General features: G+C 45.4%; 1 protein-coding gene across 1 annotated transcript; it reads left to right on the top strand.

The window, feature by feature from the left end:
* Nucleotides 1–376: 376 nt before the first annotated feature.
* LOC142084887 (cytokine receptor common subunit beta-like) lies at nt 377–17,376 on the top strand. The gene is given in 16 exon segments (XM_075156046.1): nt 377–771; nt 1,080–1,475; nt 4,121–4,250; nt 6,585–6,751; nt 7,344–7,552; nt 8,025–8,196; nt 8,292–8,424; nt 8,527–8,687; nt 9,261–9,406; nt 9,510–9,684; nt 10,729–10,819; nt 11,099–11,168; nt 13,650–13,747; nt 15,410–16,268; nt 16,270–16,358; nt 16,360–17,376. Coding segments are annotated over 15 exon segments (2,697 nt in total). The 5' UTR covers nt 377–771; nt 1,080–1,387; the 3' UTR covers nt 16,469–17,376.
* Nucleotides 17,377–18,553: the final 1,177 nt, after the last annotated feature.

Below are 18,553 nucleotides of genomic sequence, written 5' to 3'. Positions count from 1 at the left end.
CTAGATATGTTAAATTACGCTGTCTCCATTTGAGTGTATTTTCCTCACTTCTACTGATGCAGAGTGATACTATCACTTAAGTTAAAATATGTAATCAGAGTGTGGCTTGAATTTTAATCCCTTAATAGCATGGTTTTGGTTTAAGCAGAATCCACGCTTCTAGTGCTACTATTTGGATGGAGACAGTTTTATACAGGTCAGGCTTAGCAAGACACAGCAATGTGTCTTTAAGCCAACATTCACAATGTAAACTAATGTTTTATTTAATGACCATTTAACTTGGTGGCAATGAATTTTCCTTTCAGAAAACATTGCACACAAAGCGAATGATGATTTAAAGGACAGGTTTTGAGTGCAGATCAACAGAAAAGAGAACAAGCAGCAAACTTCAGCCTCTGTTAAGAGATCATTACATCTTATTTGTGGAAAAATTAATCACATTTCTTGGAAATTGTTGAAGCAAAATGTAACAGTGAAAGGTACTTCCTTCCCTCTTCCTCTTAATTGTATGACATCTGATGAGGAACTTAGTTGGTGGACCTACGCTATAAACAAGAAGGTCAGAAAGAACAAAAGTCAAACATGCCTCTGGTGCTGAAGACTACAACAGCACAATGAAAGGGAAATAGAGCACAGGCTTATTTGAAGGGGTAAGGCTGTGGATGTCCCACTGGCAGTTGCATTTGCACTGACTCCATGTGAGCGATAAATAAGAAAGTGAAATAACCACTTGCTGTGAAGCACGTGCCTTGAAGACCACTCAGCATTCAGGTAAGGCAAATGTGTTGTTACTGTAGGGAAGGAATTGGCAAGGAGCCCTCTCTTCTCAAACAAACAAGGACTTAAAAGCCCTATGAATCGGGTCTTAAAGTGAAGAAATAGGAGGACTGGATCTCTCAATTCACTAGAAATACTTTTTTTGTGAGTAGGAGTGGTAAGAGAGGCAAGGAAGTGTTTCTTTTTGGACAGGTTCATGATTCAATGAAACAGCAGAGTGTACTTTGTATGGATCAGATGAGTGAATCAACATGGGTAATTAATTCCTTCCCATAACTTAGGGGTTATTTCTTACTCTCAAGGTGAAGGAAGGAGGTGGAAAATCCTATCATTAGTTCCAAACAGCAAGCTTCGTCCTTGTCCTCTGGTGAAGAGGCAGAAAGTTTTCCCCATAATAAATTATCTTCCTATGAAGCTACTCTGAGAAATCACATCAGCGTTGATGGAAGAGGTGGTTTGGGACCAACAGAAGGCCCAAGACTCTCCCAGATAACCACATGAGTTTTGCTTCCAGCTACAACCAGTGACAAAGAAGGAAAAACATTGGCTGTTGAGCATGCATTTGAGGAAGAACAGCCAGTGATGCAGGGAGCTGTTGCCTGACAAGATCATGCTTGTGTGGAAAGGTGTAAAGATGAGAGAGCTCATCAGTCTTCTTCTGGCTCCATGCTTGGTTTTGGGGGTTGGAAATGTTCGAGGTGAGTTTCAGACTCTTTGCCTCTTTTTTTTCTCCTTTCTTTTCTATTATTGTTCCTTAGCTTGATATTTCTCCATCCTCCCTTTGTTTTCTGCTTTCATTTTGGTGACAGAAGGAGAAGGAGACTCTGTGAGTGTATACATATCTAGTTACCAGGGCTATACCAAACACTCCAGATTAATGCCAATGGCAGAATTGTGAGTGGTATTTAGGCAAGACCCCAAACTTCATGGGCTAGACAATGTTCAAAGCCTGTTAGTATATTTACTTATATTGACTAGTCATGAAGTTTCACATCTGAGTAGGCCTGACTATTAACAGTATGAGCTGTGACTTTGCCTGTCCCATTGTTAGATATTGTTTTGGTTTATACCAAAAGAAAACTTCTTTTCCAACCTGCCTTTTTTCCTTAACAATAGGTGTCTCTTCATTATGTCTGTTGACTTGTCCTGCCTCCGAGTGACGCTCTCCTTCTCTGTAGAGTTAGAGCGAGGGCTTGGCTGCTCCCTAAGAGACAGGGAGCTGAGAGCCAGTTGATAACACAGCTGGCAGAGCAGAGGCACAGCACCTGTGTGAGTGAGGAACTTAGTCATTAGTCATAAGTGTTGGAGGCTCTGAGGTATTAAATAAAGGTATTGAAATAAAAGGTGTTGAAAAGTGTACCCGTTGCACACTTATCTTTCCAGAGATAGACACGTATCACTGGTACTTGGGAGGATTATACTCCCTTGCCTAACGTGATGCACAGTACTGAATGCCATGGACATTCTGGTCTCTCAAGCAATAACCCCACGATGACTGAAACAACGTCGTGTTTGCAGCATAATTCACTTTTCGGACCTGAAAGTGACTTGGCTTGGGCACAGGTGTTTCTTGCAAGATTAAGCATCAGCTGCCCTAGGCCTGCTAGGAATGGCAAAATCATTCCTTGTCATCTCTTGGCTGCTGTTTCTGAAAAAAAGAGCTCTCAACCAAGCTGAGCCTGGGTCAGTAATTCCCATCATAGCAGAGACAACTCCAGTGCCTGTTCTTGGAGTTTGAATTCTCAGGGAAGAGGACATTCATTTTCCCAGGTTAACAGTGACCTTTCCTCAACATAGACTCAGCTCCTCCTTGCACAGAGCTTTTTCACAAAAGGAAAAGGAAAAGCAGGTTCTCTGCAAATCCACCTATGCGGCATGTTTGTTTACTGATAGAGGGACACAAATTTTTCAGCCACTAGATTTTTAAAATATGTTTTCCTTGTCAAGAAGCTTTCTCCTTTCTGTGACTTAAATGTTATTGTAGCTAACCAGAGTGGGGGTGTCTCACTTTATGACTTCCTAAAGGCGTAACTCTTGCTAAGGCAAGTGGGCTTATTCTGTGGGCACGTGAATGTATTCACCACCATGACAACAACCCACAAAGGCAAAGCTGCATGTCCTGCTCAATGAGGCATCTGGATTTTTTGCTTTAAACAATACATCACTCCCTCACTCATGTCTTGCACTTACTGCCTTTTGAGTGAGACACCTCTTGACTGCTAGAAGAGCAGTGAATTGGTGAGAGCATTTGTTTGGCTTTTTAAAAATCTATAATTATGTTCTTAGAAGTTGTTTTTCTAAAAGTGTCTCCCAGATTCTTTCTGTCATTAAGGCATATGAAAGTCAACATTACACTGCCTAGGTCCTGGGGGGTTCTCCCATTTGGCTTGGACCCTTGTTTATTGCAAAACTATGCAGAGATTTACCAGGACTCAGAATCATGCTGATCCTGGGACACTGATGCTGATGTGAGAGCTCAGCTAAATAAATCCCCATTCAGCATTGCCCAGTTGGTCTTGGTACTCTCATTTCCTCCTACTGGGAATATCAAAAGATCATTCATAGGAGACAACAGGCTTCTCATTGGGGACAGCTGCTCTTTTAGGCTTTCTGTCTTATACTCCCACTTGCTTGACCAGCTTTCCATCTGTGTTGGAGTTTCATGGAGCATGAGGCCTCTGCAGTTCAGGAAGAGAAACAGAGGTACAATCTAAAGTCTTAGATCATAGTTCACTGTATCAGAATGGCTGTGATTCCTGTCTGGGGCCAGGGAACAGAAAGGGGAAGATGTGTTTGAGGTTTTAGCCAGTGTTACGAGGCCCTTTTTTGCTTCAAAGGCATGAAGTCCGATGAGGCTTAAAAACACCAAGCTTAACCCTTTGGACTTATTCTGAATTAGAACATTTCTTGAAAATTAATTTTACCTATTACAAAACAATTCCAGCTTTTCTTCACAGGTTGTATACCAGAATCTTTCTTTTCTTGCATGACCATTTTGATTTACAAACAAGCAGAGTCAAAAAGTTGAGGCTTTCTCAGTCCTAAGACTCATGATAAAATTCTGATAAACATTCTGGCAACATAATGACAGTCCAGCCTACTCTAAGAGCAGCTGCTGTTGAAGACTTCTTGCCTTCAGGCTTTCCCATGAAGGGCCAAATTTTATTTGGAAAATCCATGCAGTCTGAGCTCAATAACATAGGGGATATTCCCAGCAGATCTCATCACTCAGCTCCTCACTTCTCTGCCTCTGCCTTTCCCAGCACAGTAGCAGAGCTTGTGTTCTACTTTGCCTACTACCTCCTTTAGCCCCATCCGTCTTCTGATTGTTTCCTCTTTTCAGAGAGCATCCCAATGCAAACCCTACAGTGTTATAACGACCACATATCTCTTACAACTTGCACATGGATGGAGTGTTCAGAGGCTCATCAATTCCTGAATGTGACCCTGGACTTTAACAACAGCTGTGAAAAGTAAGTGCCTGGCTGGTATTCTGTGAAGGGTCTAAAGGGGTTTGGCTGCTGAACCTAAAAGGTGGAGCTGGGCAAAAGGACAGTGAACTGGGCTTGCAACTAGCATAGTATGCAGCTTGCAGATACCAGTGTTATGTCCAGGCTAGGGAGAAAGTTGGACCTGTAAAGGATGAGGAAGAACAGGAAGAAAAGCATGCTAATCAAGTCGGTTTTATTATCTTTTTAATCATTCTCCCCTGCTTTTGCCATGACAGCACACACACAAAATATGGCAGGCCATGTTAATTATTGCACCTGAGTGGAGAAGGGTGTGTTACACTAGATGCAGTTGTGATAATAACTAATCAGAATGGCAGAGAAGGTTTCTTTTTCCTTATGCCAGTAAGAGCACAGCTATGTTGAAATTTCTTGTCGTGGTTTAACCCCAGACGGCAGCCAAGCACCACACAGCCACTCGCTCACCGTCCCATCCCAATTGGATGGGGAAGAGAATCTGAAGAGCAAAAGAAAACTCATGGGTTCAGAAAAGAACAGTTTAATAACTGAAAAAAGAAAAAATAGAAAAAATAAATACTTTTTAAAAATGTAATGAAAAGGAAAACAACAAGAGGGAGAGAGAGAGGAACAAAACCCAGCAAAAAACAAGTGATACAACAGCTCACCACCTGCTGACCGATGCCCAGCAAGTCCCCGAGCAGCAATCGCTGCTCCCTGGCCAACTCCCCCCAGTTTATATACTGAGCATGACGTCATATGGTATGGAATATCCTTTTGGCCAGTTTGGATCAGCTGTCCTGGCTGTGCTTCCTCCCAGCTTCTTGTGCACCTGGCAGAGCATGGGAAGCTGAAAAGTCCTTGACTTAGTGTAAGCACTAGAACTACTTAGCAACAATAAAACATCAGTGTGTTATCAACATTATTCTCATACTAAATCCAAAACACAGCACTATACCAGCTACTAGGAAGAAAATTAACTCTATCCCAGCCGAAACCAGGACATTTCTGCAAAAGAAACTGTGAGAAAAACAGTTGTATGTATGTGTTTGACTCATTGGGTTTCCTCTCAGAGATACTAGGCTGTCTTGCACTATCTTTTTGTTACTTCTGCTTCCTTTCAAGAAAAAACAAGAACAGTCAAACTGGAAAGTATGAGGGAGAGGAAGGGTCAAAGAAGGAGGAAGAGATTGGGGAAGGAGAAAAAAGAATAATAGTAGAAGCACGAGATGGAGGAGTAAACAACAGAGAGATTGGAGGGTGGGAAGAAAACATGAAATAAGAATAGGAAGAAGTTATCCTGGTTTTATTTTTGAGAAAGAGCTCTGGGATTCATTCATGGGTTGACCTGACAGGTGTTGAACTCAATGGAGAAGGTGCTCCTTACAGTCTCTACAGTATTGAATCACATCCCAAATGTTAGCAGTTTGCTGTGGATTGAAGTCTACAAACCACAGAAGTGTTCCTGTGGCACAAAGGACTCCACAGTCTGCATGGAAATAATTTTTTTTGGTAGGAGGACCACAGTCCCATAGTCCTCACAAAACTTCTGTCCCAACTGCTAGCTGCATTTCTTTGGCTTACCTTCTTTGACTTCTCTAGTGTAAGCATAGCATAACATACATATGTACACATGTAAACTGCCAACCCTACTTTTATAGAAGCAACAAGCTTTGCTTGCTAAGGGAAGGCGAGCTAGGAGCTGAGGGTAACAGCAAGGCATTGACCTCATTGACAATGGTGTAATCCTACATTAGCAAGAAAAGCAGAGCAGTCAGAGTGACAAGGATCAGCCATCAGTCCAGATCCCCAAGGAAGTCCCTATCCAGCAGCCAAGCTTAAGGTCAAGCTAGGAAGACAATTCCATCACAATCAGCAACGGGTATCACCAGGCACAAATATGGCTGCATCATAGCTCAAGCAAGGACCAAAGGCAAGGGTCTGGAATTAAATGCAGCTTCTGAGTGAAGGTGGGGAGGCCCTCAGTCAGGCTGATGCCATCTTAGACAGCCTTGAACATGGGTAGCCAAACCCCTTGGGGGGTGGTGAAAGAGGTTGTGCTCAGGGCCCAGACACCTACCAACCCAAGATAGTTATTGTGAGTGTATCTTCCTTTGAGGAAAGGAAGAGAGAATAAAACAGATGTGCTTGATATTAGAGAATTCATTCATGTCACTTAATGAACTACACGAGTATGCCAACATAATGCAATGTTATCAATGATAAACATTGATTCATAAAAAGAATAAAATAGCATGTGGGGAAGGTTTCAGAAACCACACTTTGGGCCATCTAGCAGCACCCTATTCAGATAGTTATGCTTTTTTTCTGTGTAACCAGGAAGAAAGAAATGAGCTGCAGGTCCCACAAAGGTGAAAACCATGCTGACTGCCAGAACTTCACAATGCACTGGGTGTGTTACATCCATGGATATGATCAAACAATCTACAACTTCAAATTTGACCTGACACTGCATGCAGAGCTAAATGTCTACTTGTTTCAGAATGGTAAAGATGAACCACTAAGTCTTGTCTCTATTCTTGAGTATTTAAAAGTTTTTCAGATTAATATATTGAATTTATTGAAATATATCTAATCCTAAAAAGATACTTAGGTCAGCCCTTAACCTGAAACGTAAGCAAGAGTGAAGTTAAATGGCTGTAAGGCCATACTACCACCTTCAAATTCAGTGCAATTGGGATAGACAAAAACGAGTCTAGCTTAAATGACTACAATGGAAAAAAAGGGGGTAGACCTGCCAGCTAACCAGTGTCTTGATTGGGACTGGGGGAAGATATCAAAACCCCCTTCGTTTTCAGCACCATGCTCTACATGCATTACAGCATATTCTTTCACAAGGTTGCTATGAAGCTGCACAACAGCACTGCTCTCCCTACTTTCCTCTTCTGTTCATGAATATATTTCCAAGATCCTGTAGATTTTGCACTTTGCAGTGAAAAAGAATCATGGATTATTTATAGGGAAATTGTTAAATATCCAGATTCTGTCATTCAGAGAACATCAGCTAGGCATTTTCTTCCCCTCTTCATGTCCCTGTCCTCACTATCTCCTCTCATGGGTTGTACCTTCACCTTCCAGTTCAGACCCTCCCACCTCAAAACCTCTCAGTTCAGACCCTCCCACCTCAAAACCTCTCAGTCCAGACCCTCCCACCTCAAAACCTCTCAGTCAGCTTGATGAGATCAGGAGACTTCTTGCTGACCTGGAAAGCAGCTGATGGAAGCCAAGGGCTGGGCAATGCGCTGGAGTATGAAGTCACTTACAAGCGGGAGTGGGAGGCCTGGGAGGTAAGAGCGGGGGAGCCGGGCTGCCCTGGTTTGGCTGCACCCTTTTGGGCGGTTGACAGCTTGTGGTAAATGTTGTGCAAATGAATGGCCTTTCCGTTCTCAGGCACTATGAGGAGATGCAACAAATGTTGTTTCAGGTCAGGCGGAAGGGGCTCTCTTTCTGTTTGCAAGTGACTTGCCCAATGAAATACCATTTGTCCTAAATAGAATGCAAAAATCCGTTCTTGACTGAAAAAAGCACTGCGCTTGGGTTTTGAGTTGGAATTGATTTTGCCCCGAATCCCTCCCAAGCAGAATTAAAGCACATTCCAACAGGAACCTATGGGTTCATGTGGGAAAATGGCAAAATACATTTGAAGCTTCTTCCCCTTCCAGGAGGATGCTTTTTTTTTTTTTTAAATTTTTAAGTGTGCATATCCCCAGTTCTCCAATTTCCTCCCGTGCCGCTCTCCCTCCTTTCCCCCAACAACAGAAAGCTGCCTCGCTCTTGCTCTCCAACACCACATGTTGCCGTCTCAGCCGCGAGGACCTTGTCCCGGGGAGCAGCTATGTCGCCCGTGTGCGAGCCAGACCGGTGCGGGCCAGTGGCTTCTCTGGGCAGTACAGTGAGTGGAGCACGGAGGTGTCGTGGGAGATCCCTGAAGGTAGCTGGGATGGAGCGGGGCCGTGCAGGGGTGGAAGCGCTGGCTGAGAAGCCAGACCTTTCCTGTCACTTAGCTTGCGCTCATCTTCTCTGAAGGTGGCCTTCAGCCCAGGAACCTTCGCTGCCTCTTCAATGGTGCAGATCGACTGACATGCAGCTGGGAAGTGAAGAAAGCGATCGTCACCTCTGTCCTCTTTGGCTTGTTCTTCAGAGCCACTCCAGCATCAGCGTACGTGCTCTGTCCATGGCAGTGTGCCTGTGCCTCTCCCATGGAGTTTGTGCTCTGTCCCATTCCCCCTGATCTCAGCTCAACCTCTTTTTCTCCTCTCAGAGAAGAGGAGTGCTCTCCTGTGCACGAGAAGACTTTGCCCCACGTCCCGTATGTGGTCCAAAGCTGTGAGATCCCTGTTAGCAACTCCAGCAGTCAGAGCCAGTACCATGTGTCTGTCCGGGCCAAGACGGAGGAGAAACGGATCGAAGCCTACAAGAACAGTGAGTTGCTGTGTTGTTTCTTGCTTCTCCTGGTTGTTTCTTGGAGAGATGCCTGTCTGGGCAAGTGGGGCTCAGGACAGCGGTGGTGAGGAAAAGTGTGTGGGAAGAGGAAGAGACCGGGACAGATGAAGAAAGGAACTGGACGCTGTGTCAGGTCAGAGGTCCGGGAGAGGTGGCTTGCAGGTGTGGATTCCTCAGTGGCACTTGTTGCTTGAGGAAGGTGGCAGCGGTGGAAACTGCTGGGCAGAAATTCAGATCCAAGAGAGTTGAAAATCTCTGGAGATGAGGTGGACCAGTACAGATGCTTCAAATATTGCTTTGCTGCTTTTCTGTACAGAGGGAGTGTGGTCAATCTTAATGGATATGGATTTTCTGTTATTTAATGTGTCTACTGGTTTATTGTATTTGACTAGAAAATGAAGATGCGGAGAATTCAGAAGTGTTAAAAAGCTGAGACTTCTTACACTGCACAAACCAACATCGTTTTCAGTCTCTGGAAACTAATCACCATAGTGAAAGGGAGCGCTGGACCAGTATGTTGATAAGTAGTCTGAGATTTTCCGTGTGTTCCAGTTAAGGTGCTGCCGCCTGCAAACGTGTCAGTAACAGTGACGGAGAACCAGGAGTATGAACTAAGGTGGATAAAACACACTTTGCAATATAACTTCATAACACAGAGATACCAAGTCGAGTACTGGAAAAACAACCAATACGAAAAGGTAAGTCTTAGAAAGTGCAGGAGTCCTGGATTCCTCTTTGCTGGGCAAATGGGAAAGGCAGTTCCTCTCACCTCTGTCATTTGTGCTTCTTTCTTCTCCCCAGACTCTTCAGAAGTTAAATATCAGCAATGATGAACCTCCCTTCATCTTCACCCTGCAGATGCTGGCATCATCTACAGAATATAAGGGGAAAATGCGTGCAAGGGTGAATACTCCTGCAGATTATGAGGGGCCTTGGAGTGAATGGAGTGAGGAGTTCACCTGGAAGACTGAGAATGGTACTTTTCGTGTAGGCTACTTCTGTAAGATTTTGTGGACTGTTAATGGCTGAATTGCCTCTGTAGAAGAACACATTCTCTCAGCTGGGGTTGAAGTTCGGTCCAGCCGCGAGCTAGCTGGGGTCGCTTAACAAGGTAGCTGTCCTGTCTGCATCCTTGCAGTACAGCAGCAATGCTAACGAAGGAGGTGAGCAGGAATGACCTGTTAAGCTTCTTTCCTACTTCCCTTCACAAGGTGAGTACAACCAACCGTAAAGGTTTCCACACGGAGAATCAAGCAAAGATCCTGCCCAAAAGTTCATCCTTGTTTCCTGATTCCAGAAGTCCATTCTGCTGTCAGTGACTGAAGAGCCCGAGACTGCAAGGCGACAGAATATAAGCCATCGGTCTTTTATATTTGCCGAGTGACTATAGAGTTGTGTAAAACACACAGTAGAGTCTAGTGGAGACAGGAACCTTCAAATGTTTTTGCTGTTTCTGGACTTGGAGGCAGAATGTCTGCTATCATATGGTCTTGTGCCCAAGGTCTTATATGATCTGTCCTGAGGAAGCTTGCAGTGGTAAGACAGTAGGCAAATTTTGATGAGTGTACTCAGGAAGAAATTGGTATGTTGTTGATGATCAGTTATGGCCATGAGCAGAGGAAGCTCTTCCTTGGAAAATCTCTGAGACCCCACCGCTCCAGGACTGTACAGAGTAAGGCAGACCTAAGATGCCTGAAGACATGCCTATTGTTCATGGTGGAGTAAGGCACCTCACCATCTTTTTATTAGCGTAAATTGTTTACTCTGATGTCAGTAAAAAGTGAAAAAGAATCAGTGAAGGCAACAATGAACTCCTTTGGTCAGTAAGCTGTGCCGGCCCCGTTTGGTCTGTCCCACTTTGGAGGATATCCCAACAGTTTGAAGGCCTCTTGATCCTAGCCCTTGACACGCCACCTACATTTCCCTGATCTGCTTTCCTGAAGAGTGAGCAGAGTGAAAAACCTGTTACGGGAGCAGCCACTCTGCGGGTGGATACCTATTTCTCTTTTCTCTGTTTCAGCTCTGCCGCCAGTGGTTCTCCCAGTGATGCTCCCAGCTCTCATCATCACTTTGCTAATGGTTGCTTATTGCAGCTATAAGTATTTCCTCAGGTAGGCTTGCGTTGTGACTAGGAGATTTAGCAGCATGTTGGCCATGTGGGTGGCCTAAAGGCTGAGGCACTGCTTGTCCCCCGTGAGAGAGAGGTCTATGTGGAGATGAGGCTTGGTGTGCAATGGGCAGCCTTGTGCATGTCTGTGCAAGGGTGAGAGTTGGTTGGTGGTGTGCCAGGGCCTTGGTGGTGCAGAGCAGCACGGTGTATGGGGTGCAGTCTTTTCTGGCTGCAGCCACGTTGAGAAGCAAATCTTGAAAACTCTGTGGTGTTGTTGCAGGAAGAAGAAAATGTGGGAGGAAAAGATTCCGAACCCCAGCAAGAGTCGCCTAATCCAGAGCTACTGGGAGGTAAGAGGGAACTGTCCCTTGAAGGGTGTTCCTGGAGAAGTACAACATGGAGTTATTCCAGGGTGAAAAGAAAGAAGGGAAGGGTGTGTTGGGATATCTCTTTGAGGGGGACCTACCAACTTAGGGTCTGGACTGTCACTTAACAGACTGCTGTCCTGTCCAGGATGATTATGGAGCCTGACTGAGCCTCATGAAACCCTTCACTACAGACTTTGGTCTTCTGCCTATTTTCCTGCCTTAGTATCCAGGAACTGAGGGTTGAAAAATAAAACCAACTCTCCCCTTTGACGCATCTGGTCAGCTTTGCCATCCCTTGCCTTCAAAATGCCTCTACCAGACTCCTCATACATGAAACCTGTTGTCCCTAGATGGACTTGACCTTTCTCTATTCCTGCTCAGGATGTTGCCTGACTCTCTTCAGTGCTACCTTCTATAGTCTTTGCATGATTACCTCCCTGTATACTTCTCTGCAGTTGCTGGAGGTTGACTTCATACTGTGAGAGCTATATTTCCTCCTACATGCTATTCTTCCTGGACAAGGATATTTTCCTCCACGTAAGAAAGGAGAGGGCAAAGAAAAGGAAATGTATAGTTTGCACAGTCTTATCTTTGGAGGCATTTTTAAAAGTAAGTGGGTTCTTTTTTCTTCCATCTCTCTCTCTCTCCCATTTCCTGATTTCATCTGCAAGGGCCCTGCAAATCTTGTGATCCAAAGAAATTATATCCTAGTAGGTGGATATCACTAAAAGAGGCACTGCATGGAGCATACTTGGAGTTTTATGAAAACAGTGGCTAGGCTTCTTCCTGGAGCTGACTCTTGCGTGTTTCAGCTTCTCACTATCGTAATTCCACAGCCTTATCTATCTGTGAGTCTCCCCTGGAACTGTTGGATTTGTATTTGATCTCACATCTCTAATGTCTCTATCTGCTTAAGGCAATGCTGCTAATCTCCATTCTACAGTCAGAGAGCTCATGCTATTTTTGCCACTGTGTTTTATCTTCTACTTAAGCTAAATGACTTCCACCTCATTTCTGGCTCCCTGCAGTGCAAGTCAGTGATACACAACTCCAGGGAGGAGTGGTCTTTACAAAGATTAACTTAACAGTTACTCCTCCAATTGCAACATTTTCAGCTTTTCACCCCTGTCTTCTCTATCAGCCTTACCTCCTACCTTGCAAGTTCTTTTGTCCCATTTTATATTTTCACCTTAAGTGGAATGCCTGGTCTTAGCATTGCTCTTGAGGGTGCTGCACATGGTGGGCTGTTATGGTCCTGAGCTAACTGTTCATTTGGCACCCAGTATTTCTCAGCCCCTTATTCAGTCAGCAAGCAATGTCTCTCAGGCGTGCATCCAGTCAGCAGTTGATATAGGGGAAGTGTGGTACACCAGACTGCTCTACGTGATGCATATCTGCATGTTTTGCAGGCTCTGATAAATCCCCCTTGCCAATCAGTCATTGTTCTAAAGTTCCTTCTGATTAATTTGACCGTCAACAGACTTCATCAACTTCTTTTTCTGTCCACGCACAAAAATCGACATCAGTACAAGGCCATCCACCACTCTAAAAAGCATCACAGTAGCTTTGTTACCTATCTCATACCCAGCTCTCCATCCACAAGTGCTCTCTGTTAGTCTTGCGGTTTTGAGAGTTTTCATCCCTGTAGCAAATTCCCTTACCCTAAACTTTGTAAACATCCCAGCAATTCTGTTTCTCTGGTCAGTCAGCACAGAGGACAGTCATTTTAGCTCTACAGATGAAATGTTGCCCAGAGCGTCCTCGTGTGCTGCTGAATCAGAGTAGGCATTGCACAAAACAGCAGCTTTGAGGTTTACTGTGACAGGAACCTGCAGCTGCAGCAGCCCCTGACTCCTACGCTGCATAAAGATAGGTCGGGGATAGACAATGTGCAAGTGAAGGAATAGTCTTCTGGAGGACACAACGTATTTTGTAGCCACAGAGGTGGAATTGCTTCCACATTACCATCCATTGTGACTTGAAGGTGGAAGAGAAACAATCTCAGCTTGTTCTGGCTACAGAATGAAGGTTGAAACGTGAAGAGGATCTGCAGACTGGAGCAAGGACGAAGGAGGGAAAAGCTGATAGAAGATGTTAGAACAAATCAAAGGGGTATGAAGGTGCCAGGAATACTTTCAGTTTTTTAACCTGCATCAATCTATTAAAGATTGCCTGTAGCAATGTTTCTATTGTGTTTAGGTGGGGAAACAGCATGGCCCTAAAAATGAGAACAGCAAGGTTGTTGGGACAAAAGTTATTTAGAAAAGATTACTTCTAAAACACGGGTTGATAAACTGGTAAAACTAATTATACAATGTGAATGCCTGGAAGCCCGTTCTTGTCCTAAGTGTCTATCACAAATGTGCTACTAGCGTTCTTGTGCCCATGGCTCCCGGTTCTTCCTGGGCTTAACGTGATCTCTCTTTCCTCAGAAGTGTTACAATCTTCATTTTCTCTCTTCAGGAACCTGTCAGCCAAGGGCCGGCCAGCCAGGTGTGCCTCAATGAGCAGACCACTTCTGAGGAGGTGGAGCAGATAAACTGCCTTAAAGTGCTGGATGGGTAAGTAAGCAGCTCACTCCCTACTCCTTTCTTGAAAGGTTCCTTACCAACCATGGGATAAGAGCAGGCTGTGCATGGATATCACCCACTGCGATGGGGAGGACAAAGCATTTTCACCTGTATACCTCCTAAGTCTATGTACATCTTCCAAGCATCTGTGGAAATTGTAATGAATTGCTGCAGCTGCAGACCTTGGCTTCCCTGGCTGGAAGTCCGAGGATAGAAACCTGCTCCCTTTCTTCCTCTGCATTTCCTTTCGAAATAGGTTTGAATAAAAGGCATTGACCTAATAGGGTGGAAATCTTGTTGGCTGAATTCCTCCCAGCCCGCCTGAACACAACCTCCCTCTCATGAAAATACACATATTCCCTTACCTTTTCATCCTCTAGAAATGACATACTTGCTGCTCCTTGAAGCGAAGTCTGACTTTGAAAGTGGAATGTGAACAAAGAAGAGCTGCAATGGTCCTGGCCAGTGTGCAGCTGATCAGAAATAGCTCTAAATTGTCCATACAGCCTCAAATTTGTGTTGGGTCTTCAAAGACGGAGCAGGCAGGTGACCATAGTGCTCTGTTCAGGAAACTATCCTAGGTTGCAGAGCAGTTGGGGAAGCTGACACAAATTAAATTGACTCTTGGGTTTCATGATAATTATCTGCCTCTTAAGAGAGAGGGTCAGCTCTTTTTAATATATACTTTTGTAAGTCATGTGAAGGAAAGACGGATTATGTTTGTAACTTCTTTGAAATCTTTGTCTTCTCCCTTTGTCTAGCCTCACATTCAGTGCTTATAAGAGACCAGGGCCCTTTATTTTGAAGAAGTGACTGCAAAGTATCACTGAAAGCGCGAGAGTTGCATAAATGCTGATGCTAGCAGCCAATTGCCTGACCCTATACTGCTAAATAAATCAGGGCCAAGATGTAGTATCTAGCACTGCCTTGTAACTGCTTGCACTGCTTTGTTGTCAGCGCTCTCCCTGCCATGGTTTGGCCTGTGCCAGCTAGTGCTCTCCAAGATAACATCCTGGCACAGCTGGGGAGATAACACAGGGCAGCAACCATTCCCAGTGGGCAACATGGACACGACTGCACCAGGTTAGGCTGTGTCCAGTGTCCTTCAACAGTATTCTAGCAGGCTTTGCACCCAGGCCGTGCAACACGCATCCTGTTTCACACCATGAATACAGCTGTAACACAGCGGTTGCATTACGTCATGCACTGTGAACTGCAAAAACAGACACCAAACCTTAGCTGTGTTTTAGACTGCAGAGACGCTGTGGGAGACCTAGAAGACTACCATGGCTATACATGTGTGGACACAGCCAGTCTACGTCATCCTACCAGGGGGCCAAAGAATGGTCCCTGGCCCTGTTTTATTTACAGCAAAAACATAGCTTTTCTCAAAAGCTGATTTGTGCTTGCATATCTTGGCATTGAGAAAACTTGGCGGCAGACAGTTGATCTCTTGCTGTGGCACGGTAAAGGCTGAGGCTTGCATCTTCTAAGGAAGGTACAAGAGATGTGGCCAAAGGTTCCTTCTGGTTTCCTGGAAGACAGTGTACCCCCTTAGAGCATCTCCTGTTTATATGCAGTTATCACCTTAGAGATCTGTCAGTTAGAGAGCTGTCAATAGCAGCTAAGTCCTGTGTTTCTTGACCTGAACAGGATGACTAAGAGTCCAGCAATGTTCCATGGAGCTGAGGTAGAGACAGCGCAGTTCTCCCATGCTACACTGGCTCCACAAAACTCATGTCAGACTTCTGGAGTGCCACATAAAACCTCACTTTCATTGTCCGCACTTGTCTGCCCATTGAATCAGACTGCTGGTCCATCCTGCCTGTTTGCCAGGCTTCCAGGGAAGAGCGCTGCTCATGCAAGTACTGCTTCCCAGACTTGCTTTGCTTTCAATGGTCCATACTTGTACAGCCCAGTGATGTCCTCCCAGCCTGATATGCATCAGACCCTGGCACTGGACCCAGTGGGAGTCCGTGAGAAATCAGTTTCCCTTCAGTATGTGACCCTCCCAAAGGAAGTCTGTCCCCAGGCTCCACAGGGGCAAGAACAGCCAGCAGCAGCTCCTCCTCAGCCCTTCCTGCTCCCAGATCAGAAGGAAATGATGCAGCACCTCGACAATGAGAAAGAAGTCTCACCGGCCCCACCAGCTTGTGGGAAAGGCACGAACGTGAGAACAGAAGAGCAGAAATCTCCACAGGCTCTTAGCTGTATCACCTCTCCTCAGCGGTGCCCCTTGGAGTACATCACCACAGAGAGCCTGTCATTGCCATCAGCCAGTGACTCCACCCATCTGCCACTTGTCACTGCTGGGGAGTTACCTTGTGACTCACAGGAGCCCCAGGCCCCCAGTGACCACTCTTGCCATGAGTTTTCTTCTGGGAAAACTGGTGTCATGGTCCCAGTTTCAGGTCAAGCACCAACCTCTTCTCCTGAATTGCACCTGGATGTGTTTGGAGACCCTTCAGGCCTCCATGGACATTCGGAACCCACAAAAATGTCCTTACATATTTTTTGAAAAGGAGCATTTTTTTCCTGAAGAATCTGTGTTGGAGAACTACGTAGTCATATTTAATCCTGGCAGCACCATAACAGTTTTCCTCTACTATGGGCAATTGCTACCCTGTCCCCAACCTAAAACCCAGTAAGAAAGTGTAGATGAGTCAGAAAGATCCCCAAGTGTATTGGGTTTGCGTGGCAAGCTTTTGGTAGCGGGCAGGCTATCTTCTGTGAGAAGATGCCAGAAGCTTCCCCCATGTCTGATAGAGCCAGTACCAGTTAGCTCCAAGATGGACCCACCGCTGGCCAAAGCTGAGCCAATCAGCGACGATGGTAGCACCTCGGGATAACATATTTAAGAAAGGATAAAAACTACTGCACAACAGCAGCAGGGAGAGAGGAGTGAGAATATGTGAGAGAAACAACTCTGCAGACGCCAAAGTCAGTGAAGAAGGAGGGGAAGGAGGTGCTCCAGGCGCCAGAGCAGAGATTCCCTTGCAGCCCATGGTGAAGACCATGGTGACGCAGGTTGTCCTCCTGAAACCCATGAAGGTCCACAGTGGAGCAGATATCCACCTGCAGCCCGTGGAGGACACCACGCTGGAGCAGGTGGATGTGCCCCAAAGGAGGCTGTGACCCCGTGGAAAGCCCATGCTGGAGCAGGCTCCTGGCAGGACCTGTGGCCCTGTGGAGAAGAGCCCACACTGGAGCAGATCTTCTGGCAGAACCTGTGACCATGTGGGGAACCCACACTGGAGCAGTCTGTTCCTGAAGGACTACACCCTGTGAAAAGGACCCATGCTGGAGCAGTTTGTGAAGAACTGCAGCCCGTGGGAAGGACCCACACTGGAGAAGATCATGAAGAACTGTCTCCCGTGGGTGGGATCCCACACTGGAGCAGGGGAAAAGCGTGAGGAGGAAGGAGCGGCAGAGACAACCTGTGATGAACCGACCACAACCCCCATTCCCTATCCCCCTGTGCTGCTCAGGGGGATGAGGTAGAGAAATTGGGAGTGAAGTTGAGCCTGGGAAGAAGGGAGGGGTGGGGCGAAGGTGTTTTAATATTTGTTTTTTATGTCTCATTATCCTACTCTGATTTGATTGACAATAAATTAAATTAATTTCCCCAAGTCGAGTCTTTTTTGCCCGTGACAGTAATTGCTGAGTGATCTCCCTTATCTCGACCCATGAGCCTTTCATCATATTTTTCTCCCCCTGTCCAGTTGAGGAGGTGGAGTGATAGAGCGGCTTGGTGGGCACCTGATGTCCAGCCAGGGTCAACCCACCACAATAAGTAAATAAGTTTTGGAAATCCATTAAAATGATCAGATAGCCTGCACATGATGGGGGATCCATCACTGGCAAGGAAGACAATGCACAGAATATTGAGGTGATTCAGATCTTCAAAACACTAAAGAAAGCTGTTGTGGAGAGGAAAGTAGCCAGCTTTGAGATTCAGAAAAGCCTGCTGGAGTTTGAGGGGTCTTAGATAACCAAGGCAAAAATCTGAAAAATGACACCATTATAATCCCATTTTCTTTCCATGAATGCTACCTCTCCTCTCCAGCTTCTAGTCCAACATGGTGAAAGATATCAAGCAACCCTACCTCTTTCTTAGTTATATTAGTGTATGTGGTAAAAGGGACAGGCCATAATTCCCATGTACCTGCATTTAGATAGGCTCACATTCCCCTGATAGGTGTGATTGGCAGGGAAAGAAGCCAGATTTAGCTAGGGCTCCTTTCTAAAAATAGAGAATAAATTTCAGTTCAAGGCTCTCAGGTTATAGGAAAAGAAAATGATTTTACTTGGGCACATAATGAGCTTGGACAATCAGTTTTCCTGCTCAAGAGCAATGAATCCAAGGGTTTAAAAGAAGAGGAATTTTATTAAAAGGGATAAAATGGCAACTCATCATAAACACTGGTAGGCCTGTTTACTAAAATTTGCAGTACAACCTGAAAGCTTCTTGGTAATGTAACCCATTCCCATGTTTTGCCCAGAGCTGAGAGAGTCCATTGTTCATCCGTAAGGAGATGTTGCTCTTAAACCCCTCTTACTGTTTCCAAGTGCGGTGATCCCACCTCTGACACTGGGTCGCTGCTCTTGGCAGCTTCAGCCCACGAAGCCTTGGTTCTGTCTGCCCTCCCACGCTGCCCCTTCAACATTTCAGATCCTCAGAGAGGAGTCTGTGGCAAACAAAACTCAAAGAGAACCCTGAGGAAAATACCATTTGGGGTTTTTTTTTATTATTATTTTCTTGCTCCATGGCTCCTTTGCTCTACCACCATCAAGGGG

The sequence above is a fragment of the Calonectris borealis genome, chromosome 1 (genome assembly GCF_964195595.1).
Source record: "Calonectris borealis chromosome 1, bCalBor7.hap1.2, whole genome shotgun sequence".
In the NCBI taxonomy this organism is placed as follows: domain Eukaryota; kingdom Metazoa; phylum Chordata; class Aves; order Procellariiformes; family Procellariidae; genus Calonectris; species Calonectris borealis.
The sequence above is the reverse complement of the archived record's forward strand: the minus strand, read 5'-3'. Positions and strand labels throughout refer to the sequence as shown.